This window comes from Channa argus, chromosome 13, assembly GCF_033026475.1.
Source record: "Channa argus isolate prfri chromosome 13, Channa argus male v1.0, whole genome shotgun sequence".
NCBI lineage: Eukaryota > Metazoa > Chordata > Actinopteri > Anabantiformes > Channidae > Channa > Channa argus.
Window position 1 is genome coordinate 24,882,366 of NC_090209.1, and position 26,219 is coordinate 24,908,584.

Genomic DNA, 26,219 nt, shown 5'->3' on the forward strand with positions numbered 1-26,219 from the left:
GCATCCATGTGTATATTTGATCACATATAAATACAAATATGTAATTAATTCATGACAATTATTTTACAGTCTGCTTTAAGAAAGAGCAGAACTACTCTGCTAAAGGTTTATGTCTCTGTCGGTCTAGAACCAAACGAAAAGATGAAACAGAATAAAAGGCCACCGGCCACACACACACACACACACACACACACACACACACATAAAGCAGAGCCTCCAAGTACAGGGACTAAAAAAAACTACTCTTTATTTGAAATTATTTTCTTGCCCACCAGCAACACACTCTCCACAGGCTGAGGATCAACACGTAGAGCTGACGGTTGTCATTCTGCCAGTGTTTCAGAGTGTAGCAGCAACATAACCATACAGTAATTCACACATTGGCACATTTATTTAAAACCAGGCACAAACACACAGGACAACATTCACATCTATTCCTCTATATACACCCAGGGTCCCACGCTGAGAACTAGTGTTTCTTTGCCTTTTCCCTTTTCTTCTTCTCTTGGTATTCGAGGATCTTTTTGTCAAAAATACCTGCAGGAAAAATGACAGGGCCATGAGTTAGTGCACCGTAAAATAATGTGTCAACACGAGTTTTAGTCAAGTGTTTAGTAACACGAGATAAAAAATATCCACTGGTCACACTTGACGACTTAGTTGTGGGTGAGGGCTGCATAGCCATCGGTGTGTGTGATTGTAGCAGTGGATCAATGGGTAGAGCATTGGGTTGGGATGGTTAATTCCAGTTTTTGATGGACTGAAGACATCGGATCAAAGCAAAGAGTAGTTGGACAACAAGCAGAGCATCCCTGCACCATCATGCAGGTAATGTGTTCACAGTCCTCACCTAGCTGTGGCCCGTCCGGGTGCTGCTCCACCTCCTGGATGAACAGGTCAAACATCTGCGTCTGCATGAACGTCTTGACAAAGTGTCGGGTGGCCTTGGGCTCAATGGCCTTGTAGAAGTTTCTCTTTTCAAACACCGCCGTCTCTCCAGTGCGACTGCGTTTCACATGCGATTTGTAATGGCCGACTATATTCACAAAGAACTCCAGGAAGGCGTCTGACACTATCCTGTTCTGCTCCTCCACCACTGAAAGCAAGGAGAGAATCGGTGATGATGGAGCTGTGTTTCTGTCCCTGATGTGTTTGATTTTAGTGAAGTTCTACTCACTCATTGAGTCTTTTCTGGTTTTTAGTGCTTGTAATTCAGCTTGTAATTCATTTCGCAGCTTCGGGGGCAGGATAGAGCTCTCGTCACCAAGCTGGAAAAGGAATATTTCACAATTTTACAAACATTTTTAAACTCAAACAAAATAGCTTCGTGTGACTTTGAAAAATTACAACTGATAACCAAAATGTAGTCAAATACTTACTTCAGCAATGAAGGGCTTCTTTTTACCATCACAAAAGTCGACCATTAGCAGCTGTGTCAAGGAGTGAGATGGTCATTCCAACATGAATTCACTAGTTACAGTAACCCACTCAAACCGAAAGCACAGCCACGTTATACTTGTGCTTAAAGAAGTTTGATAACTTACATCAGTGTGGTCGGTCACCTGGTCCAGCAGTCGTTTCTGGACTCCCAGGAGGTAGGGCGTGGGCGCCATCACTACGTCGATCAGGATCTCCGGAACAATGGGAATTAAGGTGTGCTGCCAGGTGAAGGGGTAAAGTAGAGCTGCCACCGCATGGATGACTTGGGATAACGTGCTGCAGAGAGACGAGAGGGAGCTCACATCAGGAGATTTCATTTGTGCAGCAGGATTTTAGCCACTAATGAATTAAATTGGCCTGTTTGTAAAGCACTTTTATCCAAAGGGCTTTACAATGTCAATCAGATCAGTTATTTAAACCTCTAATAAGATTTAAAGGGGGCAGCTCAGCTGTACTCTAATAATTCACACGGTAAATGAAACCAAACACAAACTTTTACAGCGCTGCAGAGTCATGTCGAACTTCCCCCCTGCTGAAATCACTCTGCCTGTAACACCGATGCTGTTCTCACCAACTGAGTCGATTTTGGCCATTTGTGCAATGCAACCTGATGGGTTTACACATTACAAGCCTACTAGGAGATTTAAATTTAAATAATTACAATTATGAAGGCTTGTCTCTTCTATGGGCATTTAAAAGTAAAAGTCTGCTTCTTCCCGCAGTTGTGGTAAAGAAAGTCAATGTAAATGTAAACCTTTAATAGCACTGTGTGTAAAGTGTGTGCTGCTACATTAAACCTAGTGCAGGACTTTCCATGGTTTGGTCTCCAGGTGAGTGCACGAGGGTGGGGGGCTCATACCTCAGCTCATCCGCGACGAAAACGATCCGCCGCTCCAGGACGGCGGCGGCAAACACCTTTAACAAATCCTCGACCTCCAGGCAGTTAAAGAGCGAGGCGAAGTTGACGTGCTCCAGCCGGGAATCCAGCGGCCGGGTCAGACGAATGATCTAGTGGAAAGTCACCACTGTCACAAATACGTCGACAGTGTCACCAGCATGTCATCGCTGCACTGTCTAACTACACTGTCGCTGATTTATTGTGAAGGACTGAGGTTCGTTTTAGTGCTTCCACGTTCGGCCTTAACTCTGATCATGACAAAGAGTCTACGTGGCCAGAGACCTGTTGCCCTCATGTCACCCTGCTCCACAAAACAATGGTCAACAAATGCTTGAGATTACAAGGAACTGTTCAAACACGGCTGGATGGGAGTAGTGTTGTGCTTTGAAATTAAGGTTGGGTAACGGTGGGCAGGTCCAGACACGACTCCACATGAGCACACACCCACCTGCAGGATCTCATATGTCAGTGACACGACTCAGAAATGTTGCAAAAGAGGCTGAATTAACAGACAATCTGATCGAGCTGTGACACAACTGCCACATCACTCGATCAGTTCTGAAGAACTGTGAACTCAAGGCCAGTGTAACATGAAATCGACTGACCTAATGTTCTGCTCCTGTCAGTGAATTTAGTCAGAGCCAAACTTCCCTAATGCTACATCCTGAATGACTGCGTTGTATTTCAGTGACACTTTTAAATCCTTAACGTTAAACTTTGATTTAAACCTGAACAAGCAACAACCAACACAATGAGAGAAGTTACTCTTTGCGTCTGCCTCAAACTCCAAGCAAACGCCTCTGAACAGAAGAAGGGTTTTGGGTCTGACCTCAGTGCCCGAATCAGGAATGAAGCTCTTAATCTCCACAGTGTTTCCTGGAGCTGGGAACGGAGACTCGCGTAGCTTCTGCATGAATGGGTAGATCATGGCCATGGAGATCTGCCGGCGCTTCTCCACCTCATCAAATATCTACGCGCACATACACACAGAGTTCTGTTACAGGACCAATACACATTAACATTCACTTTATATAACAAAAAACAATAAAAATAAAAGTCTCTCAAGCATTTGGTTTTGTAAAGTGTTTAAAACTTCACCATTAACGTCTTAAATAAATGCCAGTATTTACATAAAGCTGAAGCTTTTCAACTAGACTTTAACTTTAGTTTGTAAAATTCTAAAATACACACCGCCATGAACACAGTGTCGAATTTAGACAGTGTGAAACCGAAAAATACAGAGAACACGGAGTAAAATGTGAGTCATCGTGTTACTTTTTAAATTGTGCAAATGACAACCTGCAAGTCAAACTTTCCGTGTTCCCACAGCGGAAACTTAGAAAATAATTAATTCAATGCAACCTTTGGCTCCCACTAACCTTCAGGCTGCATTTAGACACACTTTGTGAATCAAACACCAAGGAGTGTTTGATTTATGTAGGTGTATCAGACAATCTTCCACAGAGAGATGACCCTCACACACTTTTCACGTTACACCCACAACAAACTAATAACGTAAATGAAAAGAAATGTAGTGGTGTTTTTTTTTTTCTCTTCCTCTTACTCTGAAAGTTCCAGGTACTTTAATTGTTCCGATTCTTATCCATCACACACCACCATCGGTAAGGCAACATATATACACCCGACAGAGCTTAATTCGTGGTCACAATTCCCCTCAGACATGTGGACTGTCAGTAAGTGACAATCGTTTTTCAAGGCCAATGAAAATGTTTGCATTCCCTGAATGATGGACAGTGAAGCATAAAAAAAAATAAAGGTCGTCTTTGGAATGGGCTGGTTTTCTGCATCGGTTGGTGATAAAATACTTCAGGTATCATAATCCTGCAGCATATCTCAATAAACATGATAAATTTATTTTCCCCTCGATGCCGAAGCTGTCCAGGCCCGTCGGCCCCTGGATGAGATTTCCAGGTTGGTCTGCTACATCCACTTCAGTCTCATATGTTCACAAAACATTTTATTAGCGGTGTCATCGAGTGTGAAGATGCTTTTTGGCAAACTTCAGGCATGTTTTCTTTGGAAAGTGGTGTTTTCCACCATTCAGCCAAGCACTTTGGAGTGATTTTAGCTGAGCACCCACTTCTAGGAAGAGCAGCCACAGAACTAAAACATCTCCTTTTATACAGTTTGTCAAACTCTGGAATGATTAATGTTTAAACAACCAGATTACTTCGTAGTACTTTTCAGTGTTCGACTTTACATCATATCAGATGTTCAAAATGAGACATTTTAGCATTTCATGGAAAATATGAGCTCATTTCGAATTTGATGGCAGCAACACTCAGCAATCTCAGAAAAGTTGGAAAAGGGGCAACAAAAGGCTGGAAAAGTAACTGCCACAAATCAAAAACAAATGGAGCATTTGACAACTAATTAGGTTAATAGGCAACAGGTCAGTAACATGACTGGGTAGAAAAGGAGAATTTCAGACAGCAGAGCCTCTGGAATGCAAAGATGGGCAGAGGTCTAAATATTGTGGAACATTTTTAGAAAACTGTTACTCAATGTAGAATTGCAAAGACTGACGGTGCCACCATCTACAGTATATCGTCCATAAATTCAGGAGGAAACTCGAAGGTCAAAACTGGATGCGCGTGACCATTGGGCCCTCAGGCAGCACTGCACTTAAACCAGGCCTGATTCTCTTCTGGACATCGCTGCATGGGCTCAGGAATTATTCCAGAAAATCACTGTCCTTGAACACAGTCCACTGTGCAATTCACACATGTTTGCTAAAGCTGTGTCATGCAAAGGAGACGCCAAATGTGAACACGATCCAGAAACGCCGCCGTGTTCTCTGGGCCAAAGCTCATTTAAAATGGTCTGAAGCAAAATGGAAAACTGTTCTGTGGTCAGATGAATCAAAATTAAAAATTCTTTTTGGAAAACGTGGACACTGTGTTCTGCAGACTAAAGAGGAGAGGGACCATCCAGCTTGTTATCAGCAGACAGTTTAAAAGCCTGCTTCTCTGATGGTGTGGAGGTGCATTAGTACCTATGCTGTGGGCAGCTTACACATCTGGAAAGACACCGTCAATGCTGAAAAGTAATGCTGAAAAGTAATGCTGAGGTTTTAGAGCAACGTATGCTCCCATCCAGACAACGTCTCTTTCAGGGAAGTCCGTGCTTATTTCATCAAGACAATGCTGAACCACATACTGCATTTATCACAACAGCATGGCGTCACAGGAGAAGAGTGTGGGTGCTGAACTGGCCTGTCTGCAGTCCAGACCTTTCACCAATAGAAAACATATGGACTGTTGAGCAGCTAGAATCCTGCATCACTTCCCAGACAGTGAGGAGAAGAGGGGATGCTACACAATGGTGAACATAACCATGTTCCTTGAACTGCTGCCAGAAGCTTCCTAGTTCGAATCCACCTGCCGACCGTTGCCGTTGAGTTTACTTGTTCTCCTTGTGCTTGTGTGGTTTTCTTCCAGCTTCCTTGCAACCATTCACTGGTTGCAAGGAATAAAAGAAAAAAGAAAAATGCAGTTCTTTGTTGAGTACAGCATGCAATGACAGTGAATTCCTCCTTGAGAAGCTGAACTCACCTTGGAGAAGAGGCCGAAGCTGGCCACACTGCTGATGATGCAGTATGCTTCAGGCGGCCGAGCTCCTTTCCCTCCAGGCTGCAGATTGAAGAGTAAAAGACAGAGGATGAGAAATCACGGCGGCTCTTCATGAAGACTAACAGTGAAGGCCACACACTGACCAGTAACCTCCTGCAGTATCCATTTCGTCTGCTGCCATCAATCTCAGTGAGAACAAAGGAGAAGGTCTCGCTGCAAACGAAAAGAGGAGAAGTAGGGACAGAGGATTTAAACTGATGCACACTGAATCAAACACAGGAGTAGTGTTGTCGGAACGGTAGAACAGAAGAAGCTGTACCTGTGGTATTCAGTCAGTGGAGCCCAGTTGACTCCCTCTGGGAAACAAAACAAAGTGATTGCCTTCAGTGTCTTCTCCTCCTCTTCCTTCTGATATTTCACCATCCCATCTCTCTGAACGGAAACACATTCTTTTAAAAAAGTGTTTGTATTTATTCCACACAATGTGAGCATCTGTTAACAAGTTTTCCCTGGTGTACAAACACTTCATCTCCACATTGCAGCTTTGAAGCAATACTGCAGCAACACTGGGGTTAATGTGTGCAGCAGTTGCATCACCAGATCTCTATCTTTAATTATGGGAACGATCTTTTACTTTAAGGGTGTTTGTTGATATTCAAACCAGCAGCTTTGCCTTGTCCAGGTGAGTCTCACTCAGCAAACACTCCGGGTTTACTTTGCCAGACGGACGTCCTGGTTTGGCTGTTTGTTTATTATCCGCCATTAAACTGACCTTGGGAAACTGGTAGGTGATCTGAGGCTCATAGTTGCCGTCCTTGGTCTTCTTGAGGCTGACAACTACCAGATACTCGAAGAAGTACTGACCACTGGCGTAGCGCTGCTGCCGGGATGCGTTGTCTTCTGCTGTGGGACATATTGTCTCTGCCAGCTCAGGCTGTTTTGGTTCTACACAGAAATGTGGAGATACATTGTGCATGAGCATTGTGCAAGGTTGACACCACTTGGTTTCTGACCTGCAATGCTTCATATCACTACAGGCCTGCAGATTTTCCCCTCGTGCGTGGAGAATGGAAAAAATACAAAATAAATGTGAGAGACAAAACCTCAACTTAATGTGGGTGGATGGAGAGACGTGGTCAACAATGCACCGAGCTAGCTGGAATTCAGATAAGCCTTGGCTCAAACCCCCCCTTTGGACCTCAAGTTGGACTGTGCAGCTGTTTTTTCAGTAAATGTGCCCTTGCAAATGTTTATCACAAGGATGCATATGCAGTTGACTCGCGAACAGTCCTCACTATTTACACTCCTCTGTTTGCGTGCTAGAAAACACTTTAGTTATTCTAAAGAACGCCCTCAATGGTTTTCAGCTGCTCGGTGTTTTTGTAGGGTTTTTTTTTTTTTTTTTTGTGAGTCTGCTGATGAGATGAGAAGCTCTAGATTTAGGGACAAGACCCCGAAGCAAGGAGAAACAACAAGTCTGGCTCTGTCCAAACACACACCTACTAACACTTCCAATGTTCTTGGACTAACATGTGTTGTCTTGTTAGTTTCATCATTCAACAAAAATGTAAAAATGACAGCAGGGGATTTGAATCGATACAGCTGCCCACAGAGGTCTGTGCTGCCTTCACTGCGCAGCCCATCACACTGACATCATTTTATTGTAAACTGCTGCATATTGTTATGAATGCTGCACAACACAGTTGCTAAGCGGTTTAACTTTAGCAACTTGTGGTTGGTAAAATGACGTAACTATTGCAATGAAGTTAATATCATACTGAAGTACTATTTCGCAATATTCCAGCCGATGACAATGGTTATTCATTTGAAGGCTGTTGGGAGGGGTCAGCAGGCTGATGTCTAAATGTGTTCAGTTGAATTTATTCTCTCTGCTGATGGAACTTGTCTTCCCTGGTTGACTGACTCGACCGCTCTGTTCAGACACCATTGTTCCCCACAGTGACAACACACCAGCTTCACCGTGTCTCCTTCACAATGGCTGCTCATGTGTTTTCTGCCGCATTCCTCCCTTTTTGTCTAAAATAAAAGCACCCGAGGGAGGTTTTTGTGCAGTTTGGCACAAAACGGGGTTGAGATTCCCAGCTGCGAGCTGAAGTTTTACTTTATAAATGCGATCGTGGCTTTGTATGAATCAGTATGTGTGATTATAAAAACGTGTTCTGCATTTTCTCTCATTTTGTTATACATAATTTAATTTTCTCATTATGTTATACGTCAATCTAGGCTCATTTAGGAGAACTGATGTCCAAGCTACAGAATTTAGCATTTGCAGTTTTATGACAGACTGAACCTTAAATACAGACTGAAGCAGCAGTGTAACATATTTAGAGTGTATGCAGCTACTTTATTGTTCATTCAATTAATAAAATGCAATAGTGCGTTTTGGATATTTCTGAGTTTCATACTCTGTGACTCTCAACTCAGTGATGGTGTCGCACTAAAAACATATTGTTGCCATGCATTCTGTTAATTCACATAAGATAATCTGCCAAGATGTTACAGAGTTAAGACAACAACTAGCGAGACTTTGTGCTAATTGTGGGCATCTGGTGCTGAAGGTTTTCAAAGTACAGAAGTCGACTTTGTTGAGAAGCAGTCAAACCAGCAGTATCCAACTCCCTGTGGTTTTTAAAACACCTCTGTGCACCTTCAAACTTCATGCAGCAGGAGTCCGTCTCAACATGCCCACCCTTCAACTCACCCCTCCTGTGTGTCTCACAGCTTTACCACCTCTGCCTCAGATGTGGTTTGACCAATGTTTCCTGTGCTAGACAGCGAGGAAGGAGAGACGTGAGGAAGATAGACGGCCATGTTGGCCAAGCGGAAAGCCTGCAGTATCTGTAGCAGTACCTGGAGCAGCAGTCAAGTGTAACACTCACTTTCTTTTTTGCCTATTCGCATTCCGGAGCACATGGTGCTAAACCTCTTGAATGGCCCCTGTCGTCCACCTTCATCTGCACCTGGGATGGCATCTGCAGGAGAAACAAGACCAGCAGCTGCTCAGAAATTAAGTGTCTCTCTATGTTTCCACACTTATTTGGCCCGACTATCAGCAATAGCTGCTCTCCTCTTTAATAGGAGAGAGCTACAGGCTACAGGTCCACTAGTCCAACCCCGAGCCTCAAGGTATCTTTGCTCAGAAGGCTGAGTTAATAAAAGGACAAATATCAATTATAAAACATACACTATCACAGGTAAAATAAAAAGGTAGAAGGTTTTTTGTTTTCAGTGAAACTTTGGAGACTGTACTTACTGTGGTTCGCAGAGACATCAGAGATTAAGTTGGATGAAACTTTGGGCTGCTCACCTGCACAACACAGTTGAGGAACATTCCGTCAGAAACCATATTTGTTAAATGCAGTTACTCACACAGACTATAAAATACTCATTGTCCCACTGTAAGTCCAAGCAACGTGGGGTGAAAAGACGCAGGAGATTTAAAAAAAGATATGAAGCAAGAGTCAACAGTTTGACAAAAAACAGAGCAAATAAAGTAAAGTCTGGTTTAACAAAATCTCGTGCATCATTTCAACAACGCACCTGATCGCTCAGGTCCATTCAGAACCTCTGTGGTACTGGACACACAGACCTGAGTCTACTGGTACATTTAGTTTATATTTTAAATGGGTGTAAATGGTAAAAACACTATAAAGTCCATTGACAATCAGCTTCCATGTGGGTGTTAACTGGATTAGTCACATAACTCAAATGTTTGCAGCGCGTTTTCGTGTGAGTGGGCACATGGTCTGTATTACTTGAGGACAGTTAAGCAAAAGTTAAAACCAAGGTAGAAACGAGACAAAAGGCAACAACAGGCAAATGTGAGCCGATAGGTCAGTGGCACAGAGTTGGTCTTTAGTCGGATCTCAACAGTAGCGGGACTAAATGTGTCACGGATTTAGAAGAAACCTTTGCACAGAGCTGAGTGTTTCAGAGGCAGATTGATTTATTGAGGACTGCGAGGAAGCTAAGGCTGAACTTGTTGGACCAGGCGATGAGGATGTGTCTTCATGCAACTTGTGTCAGATCAAGTGTTGAGACATTTCTATTGACACTAAACTAATTAAAACTGAGTTCTTTTTTTTTTTTTTTTGCACTGAAGTATTCATGAATATTTTAACATAAGATGGATGATAATTTCTGACCAATGTACCAGAGCACAATTAATATCTTCTTGTTGCCTAACAGCAAAGGTTCTATGGTTTTATTAGTGCAGAGCTAAGTCTGCTGAATCATCTGTTTACTTCAGGCTCTGACGAAAGAATTTTCAAGCCTGTGCTGCATTCAGGCGATGGAAAAACCTGCTTTCCAAAGAAAACTATTGTCCATCTCCTATGTGAGATGCTGAACACAAGCAGATAAAGTACGGTGATTATTCTAGAAGAAAAATTCTTTACATTAAGCTTGTTTGTGAATCTCTCAAATTCTTCTTAAAGCAACAAATCGCAAGTCTTAAAACTTTTTGTGTCCTTTCGGCTTATCCTGGGAGTTCAGGGTCGCCACAGCAGATCATTGTTGATTTGGCACAGTTTTTACGGCGGATGCCCTTCCTGAGGCGACCCTCCCCAAATTCAGACAGGAAAGGGCTGTTGGGGGTTCAGTGTCTTGTCCAGACACGCTTCAACATATAGCCCAGGAAAAAAGGGATTGAAACACTGACCCTGTGGTCCGTGGACGACTGCCTTTAGCAACTGAGCTACTGGTGCCAACATCAAGATAGAATAGTAGAGGAAAAAAAAACACAGACACTCCAGAAGGTTACTAAGTAAAGCAAGTAAAAGTGAAAGCATTTCAGTATTTCCAGTGTGACATGTGCTCATTTCTTAACCAACAAAAGTAAAAGTCAATTCAATTAAATAAAAATAAAAAATAAAAATAAAAATGTCCAGAAACTAATTTGACCTCAAATTGAAGGCACAAATTCTTTGAGGGCACAGTTTACAGCCCAAACACTCACTGTTGACAACACAAAAACCACCAACAGTACTTTCCATTTCACTTCCTGCTGACAAGGGGGGAAACTGTAGGGAGACCGAGTTTTTACTGTCACACAGTGAAGTAAAGAAAAATGAACGTGAATAATTTGAGTGAGGATAGAAATCCACTCCACAAATACCTCAGATACTGTAGAGCAGTAACAAAATACTTGGCCGCCCCTTTAAAATCTTTTGACAGCGTGTTCTGTGTAACATCCAGAGCTGCCGAGTGACTCATGCAAGAACATTTCTAATCCCAAAGCTCCTCTATGGGGGGGTTTTCCTTAACTTTAAGATTATTTTTACCTTTAATAGACAGATGCAGGCAGGAAGCAGTGTGCATTAGTCTCATGAAGTACTTTATGGCCTATTGCCCTTGTTTTTCCAAATACTCTTGTTTTGTGGACGTTATTTTCACCGTTTTGACAAATGTAACGTCTTCGACTTTTCAATCATCCGCAAAGCACTTTAAGATTGCATTCATATGTACAAAAGGTGCTATTCCAATAAAGTTTTGACTGATTTGTTTGAAAAAGCACAGAGAGAGACAGAGGGGGGGGAGGAGATTCCCCCCATTCTCCTTTAATGGAAGAGTTTGACATCTTGTGACTTGTGGCCGTTAAGCGTAGCTGAGGATACAGACTGGAAACCAGGGGAAACAGCTAAAGGAAGCTGAAGAACTTTACAGTCCTTTACCAGCAGCACGGAGACGGCAAGTGCAGTTATTTGATGGCCACTAACTAAAGGGTCAGTAAAGAGAAGAAAGTTGAGGATCTTCACAGTCAGAAATCCGCTTTCTGAAGTTGTTCTCAATCCAACTTGAGACCTTTTAAACGTTATGAGGCACATGTGGAACAAATGTGGACTGGACCTTATTTTATCAATAGCATCAGGTTTAATTTTGTTTAAAACACTTTGTTTTTATCCGTCCTTCTGTCCGACTGATCCCCAGAGAATTCACTTTCTTACTGCAGTACTGGTACTTGTATACTTTAAATACATTTCAGAATGTGCATTTAGTGCTTGTCAAAGTTGTGTCAAGCACTGTACCTCTATGTGCAGCGGAGCATTGTTTTAGGCAAATATTTGCACTTTTCAGAGCGTGTACTTCAACCAGCTCTGCACGTTGCCAAGCAACGTTGCGGTGATTGAAAGACAACAGGAAGTGAGCGGCTTCTACCTTCTCATATGAGGTGCTTTGCAAAAACCACAACATTTAAATATCCCTGCAAATTAATCTTGCTGTTGGAAATAAATGAGTGTGACGAGGATATTTTGCAGCATATTTAAACTCTAAAAGTATTCAGTCGTGGTGGGCAAACACTATATATGTTGGGTGTTTACTTTCTGTGTGGAACTCATATGCAAGTTGTTTGCCACCGATGAACTTCCTGCAAGCAACAAATTTAAATACAAGGAAGCGGATAAATTAATATATTTCTCCTAAATTACACTCAAGTTCCACTCGCATGCACGACACCCAGCGTTTGCACAAACAGTGTTAAGAGGCAGAACATGGAAACATGGAAATGTGAAAATCTGTGCACACAGCACTGAAACTGTTAATAACTATTTGGCTGAAGTGAACTTTTTATCAGCAAAGCAACTGCAGCCTGTCTGCAATCGTCCGGACGTAACAAATAAAGGAGACCCAGACCCAGATGAGCAAGCGTGTCCTCGGTGGAAGGGAGGGTCCTGAAGCTTATGGTTGAAACCCCCAAGTCAATCAGTTTAAGATAAAACTGGTAACAGTTCACCGCGGACTGCATTCTTGTTGGTTTGTGGGTGCCACTGCATTGTTCGTGCTTCTGTGTCAAAGATGAGCTCACGTTCATCACGGCCTAAAAAGCTGAGTGAGCTCATGCATAACTGAATGTGCCCGAGATGACCCGCAGGAGGGAAAGCCCACTGGACACTGTCCAGGTTTCACTTTTAGCCAGCTCATCTCCGCCCCCGTCCATGATAACAACCCTCCAATGAAGCCCCAAGTCCACAAGACTCACTAGAGTTGACAGAACGCAGTGTGTCAACAGCAAAGGCCCTGTTCCTCCACCCAGTGCCTCGCTGTTGCACAATGTCAATCAGCTGCAAACACTGAAAAACAGTCAACGACCACAAGTTGTAGCTTCACTCTTTTGTCACGGGCAAATAAACCAGAGCAGTTTCTCCTTCAAAGCACAGGCTTCTACTAGTGCTCACCAATGATGAAGCTGTAGGCAACAGCCTCACACTCGGAGGTTCCCGAACATGTTACAACACCTTGCTGTCAACTCTTTTAAAGCAGAAGGACACAGTCGCTGCATTAGATTTCAAATAAAAAGAAGTCCATCTATTTGTGCAGTTTCTTTGAAATGCTGTACTGTGAATGTGTCCTCACTCAACACCACTTGGGGTTTAAGGTTCTTAAAAATGTGGCTTAGTATTACAGTTACTACCAGCGTTTCCAACAACCATTTCAAAGCATCTACACCCTAAGGCTTAATCCCTTCAAAACTGCAGCTACTGTAGTTGGGGGGGTTTAATAACCAACGACGGGCTTTTAAGTTTGGGGTTAACACCATGAATCCCATTTTCAAAATGTGACTTTATCGGAATAACATCCAATATCCATATTATAGGATAAAAACGGCACCAAACTACACTTAGAGGTAAGCGAATTAATCGTCCTGCTCGTTAGAGACACAAATGTCCCAGCGCTGAAAACGAAAAAGCTCAGAGCGCGTGACTCCGTTCGGCGTGTTTTTGTCTTTTTATTTGAGTTTATTTATGAGAAAACAATCCACAACGCGATGCGTTTAAAGGTAGCGCGGACTGATGCCGCAGCTTTTGTGGGAGACCTCTTGATACCCAGATATTCAACAAGCGGCCACAACGTGTGTAAACGTTCGTTTTTTGTTGTTGTTTTTTATCCATTCACCAACATGAAAATCGTACAATTAGTCAGAAAAGGTTCGGTTCGGTACTTACTCCATTTGCCTCCGGCTCCTCTTTGGATCCTCGGTATAATTTCACTCATTGCTGATTTAATCCTCACACACACAAACACACACACACACACACACACACACTCACAAACAAACAAACAAACAAACAAAGTCCTCTCAGCTGCTGTTGCTGTTGCGCTCAGACTCATCAGCACAGCCGCGACTCTTCACAGTCTCCATTCCCGCACACACAAGTCGCCCTGACGCGCGTCAAGCGCGGAGCTCTCCAGCTCCCGTGCTGCGTTCACGGCCCATTGCGAAAAGTTGGAGGCGCATTTCCTGCCGTTGGCTGCTGTTGTAATGTGATCGTCGTTTACTTGTCCAGTGAAGTGAAGCAAGTCGGTCACACGCGGAGCTAAATTCGCAACGTGCCACCAAGAAAGGGAACAAGCTCCGCGGTTTTAGTGTGAACGCAACATTCCGACACCCAGCGCCGCAGCTCTGATAGTTAACGGGATTTCACCAGAAAGATCGACGAGCGTAACGAGCAGTGACTCAGTCTCCTTGGCCTGACGGGAACAGTTACTGCCTTCCCAGGAATATGTTATCGTGTTGATTTACTATCATCGGGGTTTTCCCCCCTCATTCGCCTCATAGAAAGGTTGGCTAAGGTAATTCAGTGTGGAAATAAGGGAAATTGTTTTCAGGTCACTTATGACCAAATGTCTCGTAGTTATGTGGAACTGACATGAAAGCTGCCTAAACTGAAGCTACAATTAAAACCTAATGTGCTGTGAAAACTAAAATGCGTTTTAGACTGAGAATGGGAGTCGACGCAGAGTCGTCAGTCCAGTTCTGCAGAGCCAGGAGATCTTTATTTTTTATTTTTTTCATATCAAACTTGAGATAGAGTGGAACGATGAGGGTTCTTCAGAATCACCATGAGAATAATGTCTGAAGGGGCGGGGCCAGAAGGGGGGGTCGAAATCTGATTGGCCACTTCAGGTTCCACTCCCCTGCCACAGTCTTGGGTTGTTGCTGCTCATCTTAGGTTTCATTTTAAGATTGATTGATTGATTGATTGATTGATTACTTGCTCCATACTAAAACCATTCCATAAACCTGAAACGGGAGACTCATGTTTTAATATAAACAGTATATGTCAGCTGAAGTATTTTTATTTTGTGCTTTTCTTTGGTTTTATATTTGTTTTTTAAATATTTATATTTTTAAATATAACCACTATATATATGTTATATTTTTAAATCTAACCACTAACCATTAAAAGGTGGTTAATGCTTTAAAGGTTTCTGCTTTTTTTCTTTATGTGTTTGACATATCGCATGTTGGGCTACGTTCTCTCTTGCTGTTGCCCAACAAACGGACGCAGCCTTGGGCGCGTGTTAAATTCTCCGTTACGTTTCACATGGCATGTTAAGCTTCCTGGATCTGGGCGAGTGAGTTTAAATCAAGAACACGATGCAAAAGTGATTGTCACCCATAAGAAAACCCATAAGACAAACCCAGTTTCCAGAAAACTGAAACGAAATAATAAATTGAAGTGAAAAAGAAATCAAAAACAAAACCCACTTAAATAAGAGTGACAGACAATAACTGACACAATAATCATTGTCTTTATCACAATGTGCCATACAGTGGCTATGGGGGACTATTCACACACTGCCAGGTGCTTTTAAACACACATGTGCATGGATGGATATTGTTGTTACACACCACTTGATGGATGCTGACATCACATTTCTTGTTTGGACCGTTCGTCCTCAAACCTGTTTTTAAGCAGCTACGTGCAATAACTGATTACAGAATCATTACAGTGATGTTGAAGGTGTCCACACTGACTTTTGACCCAAATGCACATGTTGTTGTTTTAGTTTGCTTCTTTTTTTATCTTGTATCCCTCTCAGCATGAATGGATTAATGAAAGCATTAATTACCAGGCCAGAGCTTCTCAAAAGGCCAGAGCTGATTCAAAAGCAATGAACAATAACACTGACACAAATGACAGGGGCCCTTTTCCTGTCTGTCAGGGACACGTTCTCTTTAAATCCATAATTGTCAAGTCTGACTACTGTTTCCCCACATGAGTCAAGTTACAAGAACTCCTGATCCTGTATATCCTGTATATAGAGGACAATGACTAATTAAAGTCTTTAAACAAAGCGGTGCCCTGTGACATACCTGTCTTCTTTAGCTTGTCCTGAACACTACTTAGCGGTGGGACGTCATCTTCATCTCGGACTTTTAGATTCAAATGTGGAAGAACAAAGAAAAAAATGGCATTAAAAGCTGTGACAGGTGCTGTTCTTTAAAAGAGAACAAACAAATTTGCCGTGTGATTGTGCGGCAGTGTCTTTTGCTTTCACCCCCCTGGTTAATTATAATTAAATTATGGTGGTAATAAACGTTGGCAGACTTTGGACTTAAGAAACGCATTGTTTACCATTTCTCGATTTCTCTCGGACTGATGAAAAGGACAGGAGGCCTCTCGGACGTGTGAATCCGCTCCCTTCATCACTGCTGTGCCTTTCTGCAGAAAATGGGAAAAAAACGTTTCAGTGAATAAAAATCTGAGCTGAGATGCAGATGTTGTCTTTTACTAAATACATGCGACTGTGAAACGTGTCTTACTTTTAATACGGAGCGATGAGAAGCTGAAACTCCTCCGTGCGCTTGGAGGCCGAGGCTGCTCCAACGTCTCCCAGAAAATGGAACAAAGATACATTTAAATGAATTGAATTAAGACTAAGAAGTAAGTCAAACAAACCATGAGGACTAAACCAGAGATTCCCTTATACACTGTTCTGACTTGAGGTCTTTCAACTTGTGTCTTTATTCTTATTACACTGATCCTATTTTTAGTAATAAAAATTGATAATAAAAAATGTGGCATCCATGATGAAGGCCGGTGTTGGATTCAGCTTCTACTGAGGGACACTGTCATTTTAAGTTAGGGTCTGGGTGTAATTGCAGATTATGTCTTTGTACTGACTTTGGTATTTGATGACTAAAGTAGCTGCCATAAATTACCATAATAACTAAAACAATATGAAAACAAAACAAAAAAAACTGGGACCGACTTCAAGTTTCTAAGCAGAATTACTGGCTAAATAAATTGGATCTGTGTAAGATTTTAAGTTGAATAAACATGTATTGTTGTATAAATGTATTAAACCACAAATAACATTTCTAAACCTTCAAGATAAATTAATTGACATTTTCATAACACATCAATTTACTTTTCCTCAAATTTTTAGTTTTTTTTGGCTTACAGTAGCCTTTTAAACTTGAAATGATGAGTTGAATGAATGAACTAAAATAAATTTAGTAAAGTAAGATTTGAAGTAACAAAACTAGCAGACTTCCCAGCATGCATTGCTTAAGTGTTCAAACTCTTCATTGACTCTTTTATAGTTTGAAGAAAACCATCGTGGTGCCTACCTTCTATATGGATTTAATTTATATTACGTTACATTCATTTTGTCATAATAATAAAAAATATGGTAACCATAACAATGGTTAGGGCTGAGTTCAGTCTGTACCAGCAGACTCCGAATTTAAAGAAGATGCATAGAGCAGCCTTCGATGTTTCCATGCTACTGATATTTGGTGTCTGCAGCTGAAAGTTTCTCATGTCAAAATAGGGAACTGTTTCTTTACTGAATGTAAAACACAAATAATCCAACCACGAGACTAAATAGTTGAGTCAACTTAATATCTTTATGTTTGTTTCCCAAGTTCAGTTGTTTCTCACGTTCAGTTAACTTAATTAGTTGAACTCATAGACAAAACCCATAAACTGACAAAACCATCTCTTCAAGGCAGCAGGCGAACTTTAGTTTCCAAGTGTATTTGAAACGATTTACAGTGAATGTGTGCCAGTGATATTTCATATCTCAAAAAACTGCTTGGTTCTTCCTTATGTCTCCTCTCACTTCTGTCTCTGAGCACTGACAAAATGGACTCTGTGTCCCATCTATGTTGAGTAACGGCTGAAATAAGTCGACCGTTAGCGTGCAGAGGAGGGCAGGTGCTGTAATAAGGAGGGGGAGCTGTTGTAAATTCCTGTTGAAACATGTCATATGATTTGGTTTGGGTATCTGGATGCTTTCCTGAGGACAGGGAAACTCCACGGTGAGACCCCCTAGATTTCCAGGCTACTGCACACAACCAGCAACACGTGTAAATCACACAGTTGTACCTCAGATATTTCGGGCCCATGGTTTTTGCTTTGTTCCTGGAGTAGGGACCACACTCACGCTCCGATGATCCTGCAGTGATAATATGTTTTCTCCCACTTGTGGTGAGTGAAATATTCAGTGCGGCTTTAAATGTATGTAAATAGTTTTAAATATAAAGTAGCTTGGTCAGTGCTTATTCAGTGTTGGTGTAAGCGTTCGCACTGTAGAGCTTCACTTTGACCTTTAAAGGTCAAGTTTAGAGGACAGGTCTATGGATTCACTTATTTTAGTCGGCTTTCACACTCCGAAGGCTGCAGGCTCATGCATAAGAAGACATGTTCACTATTTATACCTAACCACTGCAGAAGAGTGAATGCGTCAAGGGAGGGTTAGTGCAGCAGAGCTCAAAGTGTCTCCTTTCGGCTTTTTTTCTCAGGGGAAGTGCCACATTTCATGTCCTAGAAGCTTTACTGTAACTGTACAGTACATCTTCTACATTTTCAGTCAGCCATTGATCTTCCCAGGGGAAAAAAAAAAATCCCGTGGCACAGTTATATGTTTCTCCTTTGTTTTGCGGTTGAACTCGAGCAGCAAAACTGTGTGGTGGGTGTGAGCGACAGCCAAGAGCGCCACCTACATGAAGTTCATGCACTGCACTACACTGACTGAACCTCGTTGCCAAGACATCAGCCGACACTGGTGAAACTGAAACATCTCCTCGTGACACTCGAATGCCCTCCTGCTTTGTATCTCACACATCGAACAGTTCTTGACTCACTGATAAAGAAAATCGCATCGATTCTCGCAAGTGAGTGTCAAGAACTGACAGTTGGGTGCAAAAAGTTTGCATCCTCTTACTTTGAAATGGCAAAGAATCTCTCTCTTTTTTTAATCGACATAATATTTAATGCACAATAAGCTACACGGTATAAATGTTCCTTCATCAAACATTTATTAAATCTTAAATATTTTATATGAAGTGTAGCACCACTATCATTTTCATTAATTTACTATAACAACCCTTTTTTGTTACTTTTGTATTCCGATAAAATAACTCTCGTTCTTCTCGAAGTACATTGTTATTATATTTAGGTTAGTGAAAAAGTTTGCATGCTCCTTGATAAATACAATAACATGCATTAAATAATATGCTGATGGAAAAAAATAGATACATTTGTTTGTTTTTTCCCAGTAAGAGGTGAGATACTAAGGTTTACACCAAACTCTACGTGACATCATGGTTTGCTTTGCTTTGCTTTGCTTTGAACGGTGGTGTTAAAGAATTGTTACTTAATTTCCGTTCAATCCAACCAGCTACAGTGGACTGTGCAAATATCAACCATACACCTCTAAAATTCACTAATGTTGTGTCTCATCTGCACACAAACGGAAGTGATGAAACTTTTTCTTAACAAACACCATCATCTTTTGCTCTGAAAGTACTCAGCATTTGCATTTGCTAGAACTAGAGCAGCTGAGAGCAGCATGTCCAGCTTCAAGACATGCTGCGATGGTTGTCGAGCTCTGGACGGACTCCGAGGTGCTAACCCTGACAACCTTGTTGCCATGATGAGACTTGTTTGTGCAGTTTCTGCGGCTAAGTAACGCAGGGGTTCCAGCACATACTTACTATACTGTAGCTCCCCCCGAAAGCACAATGTGTTTAAACATGAGACGATGCTCTAAGGCTCCTGGTTGACTGACCTTTAGACGGCGCTGGGCTCGCAGTGGAAATGCTAACCTTGGTGAACCACAACCTGAGAGGCCTGCTTTTAAAAACACTGTACTTTACAATATTTAATCATGATCTCAGAGACAACAAGAGCGTTTGCCTTTAAAGACCCACTGACAGACTAAACACACAACGCATCAGAATAAGACAAACCTAAATAAATCAGTACAGCTGCTGGCTCGCGTGAGTCCACCGAAAACCAGTGGTCGCCGGGCCGCGTTAAGGCCTGCACACATGGTCCCAGGACGTTACAGTGACCACACCTTTGAGTCCACCATACCTGAAGTACTTTGTGCACAGACGCCATCACAAACACACACGTTTATGACCGAATTGCAGTGTGTGTTGCCTTAGCTTATCTCTTAGCTTATCTCTTCAAACTTGATTGGGGACAGAGGTGCGGCCAACATTCTGTTTTTCTATGGGCGGTTTTTTGTTTTCTTAATCCATTTTTTAAAAGTGAAACGTTTAGCTGCTCTGACTTTCATTTTCCTCAACACCAAGACTCCAGCGTAAATAAAACCCACAATGTTCATTTGACACAAACAGCATCAGATGCATCAGATCACACATTATACTTGCATACAGTTAATAGTACAACACTGTAGGTGTCAGAAAACAAAGAATTCAAAAAGTATCAACAGCCAAATGTACTTTTAGTATTAAAAAGTAAAAATACACTTTACGCAGAATTAACCATTTAGTAGCTTTTTATGTTTTTATACAGTGCACTCAACTTGTTTTCACTACAAATATAAAAATAATATAAATGGAGCGTGAAGTTAGAAGTGAGCGGCAAATCATTGTACTAGAATTATGAAAATTAGATTTCCTACGTTTTTATCAGTGCACGGTTAAAGTAACCAGTGTGTACAGTATGTAAAGCTGATTATTTCGTTATGACCTACTGTGGAGTACAAATATGAAGCAGAAGAAAGTGGAACTGAAAGCAGAGTAGGTGAAGTAACATGACTTCAAGTTGTACTTTACTACACATTTGAGTAACTCTACTTTGTGACGTGTCAAGATCACTCACAGAACACAAAATATGCTGAAATGACAGTAAGTTACCAAACATAGAAATTATACAGAAAGTGAGAAATACCTGAGTTTCTCTGACACGAAAACTACTCAAATGAAATTAAAGAAGTATCCACACACTGTGAGGGTTCATGGATCAATGAGTGGAATAACAACCATGGATTTTAACACCCATGAAAATCACCAAATGAAATACATTTGTAAGTTGGACTTTAATGACCCGTTCTGCATTTTCACAGGGAGACGACCAAGTGATGTCCCAGGGTTCTAGCTGAGGCAGGTGTGTAGGTGCCCAGCACATCAGAAACCAAGATCAAAGCTGTGTACGCTGCCGAGCACAGGAAGCAAAACTCATGTTGTTAACATAAAAGCTCTCTGTTCCTCTTGTCATGTGATTTTCACAGGAAACGTCAGTTTGTCTCTAATTTTCTCAGCAGGCTCTTTAACCTTCACTGTGCACTTTTCAGCTCTAGTTTTCTGCCCCTGAGTGTAATGCAGCTTTGGCAAAAGGAGCCCGAAGTCACCGGCAGCTGATTCGAACACGCGGCGCAGCCTCGGATTCAAAAGGCTTTTGAGTGCGGTGGAGGAGAGAAGGAGGACACTCACCACCTGCTGGGTCTTGTCCATTTGTCCTCGCCGAATAGATGAAAGCTGTCGTGTTTCTCCTCTGGGTCCGGTGTCAGTGTGCGGACATTGGCACCATTTCTCTATTAGTCCCTCTTCAATAAAGCCAAGCTGCAGGGTGGACTGTGCTCCACAGCGTGTCCACAGCGTGTGCGCCCGTTATTAGTGACAGCAAGTGCAAACACACACACACACACACGAGGAAGTGCTCTTGTTGTAATCTGTGGTTTGAGACTTGGATTTCCTCTTTCACTGTCAAAGCATGACACACAATGGGTGTGTTAGGAGTGTGTGTGTGTGGGCACTGAAACCTGCTCCACGAACCGGTTTGTCCATTTTTACCTGGAATTGAGTAACGATTATTACTCAGTCTACAAACCAGAGTCTGCTGGTGTGTGTATGGTGTGTATATATCTATATAGATCTATATAGATACACACACACACACATACACATACATATATAATAGAGTGACAGCAATTGCAGACATTGTTCAGCATATACATATATATATATATATATATATATCCCACTGTCTGACCCCTCCCACTCTCTGTGCACAGGTCACTCAGCAAAGTCAAACAAAGTCAAATAAAAGATTATGGCTCTGTGATAGTAAAATATTAATCCAGGAATATGATCCCACCGGTAAAACTGCAATACATCAACCTTGAGCGCCGACTGTTGCTGGACTTTTGCCATGAGTCAGTCAGTTTATTATAGGAGGGCAACGTCTGAATAACTAACACTGAAGACACCAGACTTTCTCTAACCGTTTGCCGTGTTTCTGTGTGTTGGGAAGACAAACGTTAGATACCCAGAACCATCAGCTCAGTCCATTTCCTGTAGAACTGTAAGTTATCCATCAAACACAAGCTGTTTTTCTCAAGGCTCAGATGTGTTTAATGAATCCACTTGATCTTCATCACCTTCTTTGCACAGCAGGAATCGTCTTTTGTAAATGTGTTCACACTTTTCCGTCTGTTTCACGCAGTTTTTCGTCCTTTTTTTTTTAAAAAGCCGCGAACACACACGTCAAAGACAGTCGGACGCAGAAAAACCTGCACGCAGGAAACTTTCTCAGTAAATCTCTTTTCACAGTAGTTCAACAGGTCATCTGAATAAAAGTGCAGGTGCAGAGGGCGGCAGGCTTTGTGCTAGTAAAGTGAAATCACCATGCGACATTGGGATATTGACAGACGCATTTTGTGTGTCAGAAACCCACAGAAGTGGTGGAAGAACACAAACCCTTTATTCAAGTGCAAGTATTTGCCAAAGTAAGTTCATCCATCCGTTCATTCTGTTTCGGGCCCTGGGGGGGGTTTCTGAAGCCAAACCCAGGTCGTACTGGGTGAACAGTGGGTTACAGCTCACACACTGCAGACCTCTGATCGCTTTCACACACCCAGTCACACCCACACCTGCAGGCTCTTTATAGTCACCGCTTTACTCACACAATCCACACAAGTAGAAATATCACTTTATTTTACTCAACTAGTAACTAAAGCAGTAAAATGCACGTGGTCGAGAGAAAGCAGTATATTTCCATTTAATTCGCTGTCAAAAACGATCTTATCTAGTTGTGATAGAAAGTGTTGTCTGAGGCCTGTGATACCTTGCACCTTCAGGACAGAGCGCTTTGATTGCACATTGTTGAACACTGGCGCCCCCTGGTGGAGTTTGTGGCACCAGTCCCTGACTCTGCCGGGTCAGCCGGACCTCCTGCTGAGCCGCGTGTCATGGGATTTCAGAGGAGAATCAAACACACCTGCGGCGTCTGCGCCGAGCTTCTTCAAGGCATCTGCACTGAGCACTGCAAACATTTCTGTTTCAATGTGTCATACAGTGGATCTGTCTTCTAACTGGGGTCTATCTCTGGGCTTCATATCACATCCATATCTGCAAACTTTGAACAGCGAGTCTGTCATTTCACTGTATGTATGTGTTTTACTGTATCATACCAGTGCTGATAACCAGTCACATCAGCTGTTTCACGTACAGTCTGTTTCCTGATGCCCAGGCCGATATCATCTCCACATTTCACTCCATTTATTTATTTTGTTCCTCAGTGATACCGTCAGACCTTCAGTGTGATAATGTGTTCACTGTGATAACGCCGCATTCAGCCAGTGTGTCAAACATTTCATGTGTGAAGTGGCTTGCGTCCGTTTTTCTAAACGGCAAACGTGCATTTCCTGAAACTTGACCTTCATCATCACGTTCTTAGCACAGCAGAGATTTTTTCATTTCCTCTTGTTTCACCCAGTTTCTGGATCCCTTTTTAAAACCAGGAAACGCACACTTCATTCTGGATCCAAAACTTTGTTGCATGAACTGTGTCTGCCTAACGGAAAACACACGTTCCCAGCTGGTAAAGTGATGAACCTCTAACACAAACTTCTCCAGTCAGCTGTCACTAACATCTCATCGATAAAAGATGCACCTCTGTGCTGCTGTTAGTCTGGATCCCAGACGAGGGAAAACAGTCGGTGCGATGCTGATGAGAAGCTGAGGCCCAATGGACAGAAGAAAATGGACCAACTGTCAGATTCAGATTGGTTCATGTCTTCATTTAGATTTTTGGGATTTTTCCACACATTAGTTTCATTTGGTTTATTTTTATTTTTCAGCATTTTTGCTTTTCTGTGTTAGAACAATGTGGAAAAAGAATGAAAACTTATGCAGATCAGAACAAAATGGTTTTAAGTGAAATGTCTTTTTTCTTATTAAAGAAAGAATAAAGCACAAATCACATTCATATTCAGTATCTCAACTGGTCCGGTCTAAATTCTCACTGTACAGTAGATTCTGCACTTCAAAGACAGTTGGACAGTATTGAATGAAGACAGAGAACATCCACTGAGCAAGTTCTCCAGGACGCTCGGAACAGTCCACCCGCCCAGAGAAGAACTGCTGCTGTTTTACAGGCATCACAAACACATATATTTGAGTGTTTTCCTGATTCCTTCATGATGCAAATCACATACATGTAACATGTCCACAGCATGTTTCTGTGACTCAGTGATCGGAGCATCACTGGTGATGGTGGAGGACAGAAGAACAGCACGTTCAGATCACTGGATGTAAGGGACGTCTCAGCCACTAGGAGATTTACACTATGATGCAGTAAATACACCCCTTCAACAAAACTCCCAAATAGTGGAGATTTAAAACTACGTGGAACAATTTCAGAAGGGAAAAATCCAAATAATAAGATCGTTTCAGTGCCTCAGCTGTTGAGACAGATGTCTTCCTGCCTGTCACTCAACCTGTGTCGTCCGGTGCGATAGACCGGACCAGGACGCCACTCAGCACGACACACAGTCTGGACACGTTAGACAAATGGGTCAGAGACAAGGCCTAATCACAAAGTCCTTGTCCCACATGTTTCATCTTGTCTTGTGAACAAAAGCACAGCACTGCGCACATCAAAGATAAACCTGACATAATGCATGTTGAAGTTCAAATGTCAGGTGCCATCAGACAGCAGGGACGCACTTAGAGACAGACGCCTGTTCAGCACTGAGCCACTGAACTAAACAACAAAATACTCATAGACTCAAAACATAGAATCGTTGATCAGCAGGACGACACTTTTCCAGGTCAGAGGAAACAGGCGCTTTACAACTAAAAAAACATTTTTAATTTTACCCCCGAATAGAAAGACATCGTGTCACAAAACCACATTGGACTCAACTGAATTTAACTAACTAACAAACATGACAAAGTATGTTAGTTTTACTAAGTAATCAAAAAGGACAATTCCCCCCTTTAGGTAGCAGGTTCAAGGTTCGGTCCAATTAGCAACTTTGACTTCCTGGGGCGGAAATTCTGGCTCTGTTTTACCAAAAATAATGTCAAATTATATGTAAAATGCATTACTGATGCAAAAACACACGCATCATATCAAATGTTTATCACTTATTATACTCAACATGGAGCAGAGTGCTGCAAAAAATGAAATATAATGTACAAAAACAAACAAATAGGTTCAAAAAAAGGTCTCAGCCTTTGTATTTTCAATGTAATTGAAATGCATCCATATTTTGGACACACACACACACAAGCCACCATCACCACAGTCGTGTAGTTGACCAATCACGTGCGGGTTGAACAGAAACAAGATGAGAAAAAAAAAACTACAACAATAAAAGCATCACTTTGCTCTGAACCAGATTTACGCTCCAGCAGCAGAAGCCGTCAGCAGCAGCATCTGCACTGCAAGATGATCTGAAGCCAAAAATAATCAAACTAAAGTGTAACTGCACAGAAGCTCAATGTGCGTGTTACAAACTGCCACTGCCAGCTTAGCAAATAAACTGAATTTAAACTGGAGTGTAACCAAAGAAGGCAAAGCTGCTGTGTGGCAGCCAGAGGCACAAACGTGACTTGGTAGCGTAAAAAAGAAAACGTCCTCCACAATCAGGCCCGAAATCAGGACGTGTTTGCAGCAAGAAGAAAAACAGCACAACAACGTTATTCCAGTGCAAACCTGGGGTTTCAACAGTCAACATTAACTCTCGGTGTCACATTTATCTCCCCGAACACAAATTGTTAGCTGTCAAACTCTTTAAAATGTCCCTTAATGGCGTTGTCCCCGTTGCATGTCCGCGTACACTGATCAGAGGTCAGCTTTGCTTCATCTGGGCTCTGTGCTGCGACAGCGTCTTTACTCCGACAGCAGCACTTGGTGAACTTTCCACTCTTTCTGCAGTTCCCGTAACAGGACGCCTCCGCTGCACCTTTCATTCATTCAACGCTCGAAGAGCTT

General features: G+C 42.1%; 1 protein-coding gene across 3 annotated transcripts; it reads right to left on the reverse strand.

Moving 5' to 3' along the window:
- Positions 1-221: 221 nt before the first annotated feature.
- Positions 222-21,687, reverse strand: dennd2da (DENN/MADD domain containing 2Da). 3 transcript variants are annotated; one of them, XM_067528228.1, is made up of 17 exons: positions 21,431-21,685; positions 16,502-16,568; positions 16,314-16,400; positions 16,052-16,111; positions 9,206-9,259; positions 8,832-8,924; positions 6,704-6,876; positions 6,251-6,363; positions 6,075-6,144; positions 5,914-5,991; positions 3,168-3,308; positions 2,300-2,448; positions 1,545-1,716; positions 1,380-1,430; positions 1,178-1,268; positions 851-1,096; positions 222-537 (listed from the first exon to the last, which is right to left on the reverse strand). In XM_067528228.1, the coding sequence occupies exons 1-17, from the start codon at positions 21,449-21,451 to the stop codon at positions 470-472; spliced, it is 1,734 nt and encodes a 577-aa protein (XP_067384329.1). In that variant the 5' UTR covers positions 21,452-21,685; the 3' UTR covers positions 222-469. The 3 variants fall into 3 exon arrangements, with proteins under 3 accessions (XP_067384329.1, XP_067384331.1, XP_067384330.1); XM_067528230.1 differs by lacking the exon at positions 3,168-3,308 and having other exon boundaries at positions 21,431-21,687; XM_067528229.1 differs by lacking the exons at positions 16,052-16,111; positions 16,314-16,400; positions 16,502-16,568; positions 21,431-21,685 and adding an exon at positions 13,896-14,608.
- Positions 21,688-26,219: the final 4,532 nt, after the last annotated feature.

Excerpts from the sequence above, each read along its gene's own strand:
- dennd2da (XM_067528228.1), bottom strand. The coding sequence starts at position 21,451 with ATGGACAAGACCCAGCAGGTG. Across the intron at positions 9,260-16,051 it reads GGACAAGCTAAAGAAGACAG|GTGAGCAGCCCAAAGTTTCA; the intron begins GTATGTCACAGG and ends TGTGTTGTGCAG. Across the intron at positions 1,097-1,177 it reads AACCAGAAAAGACTCAATGA|TGGTGGAGGAGCAGAACAGG; the intron begins GTGAGTAGAACT and ends CCTTGCTTTCAG.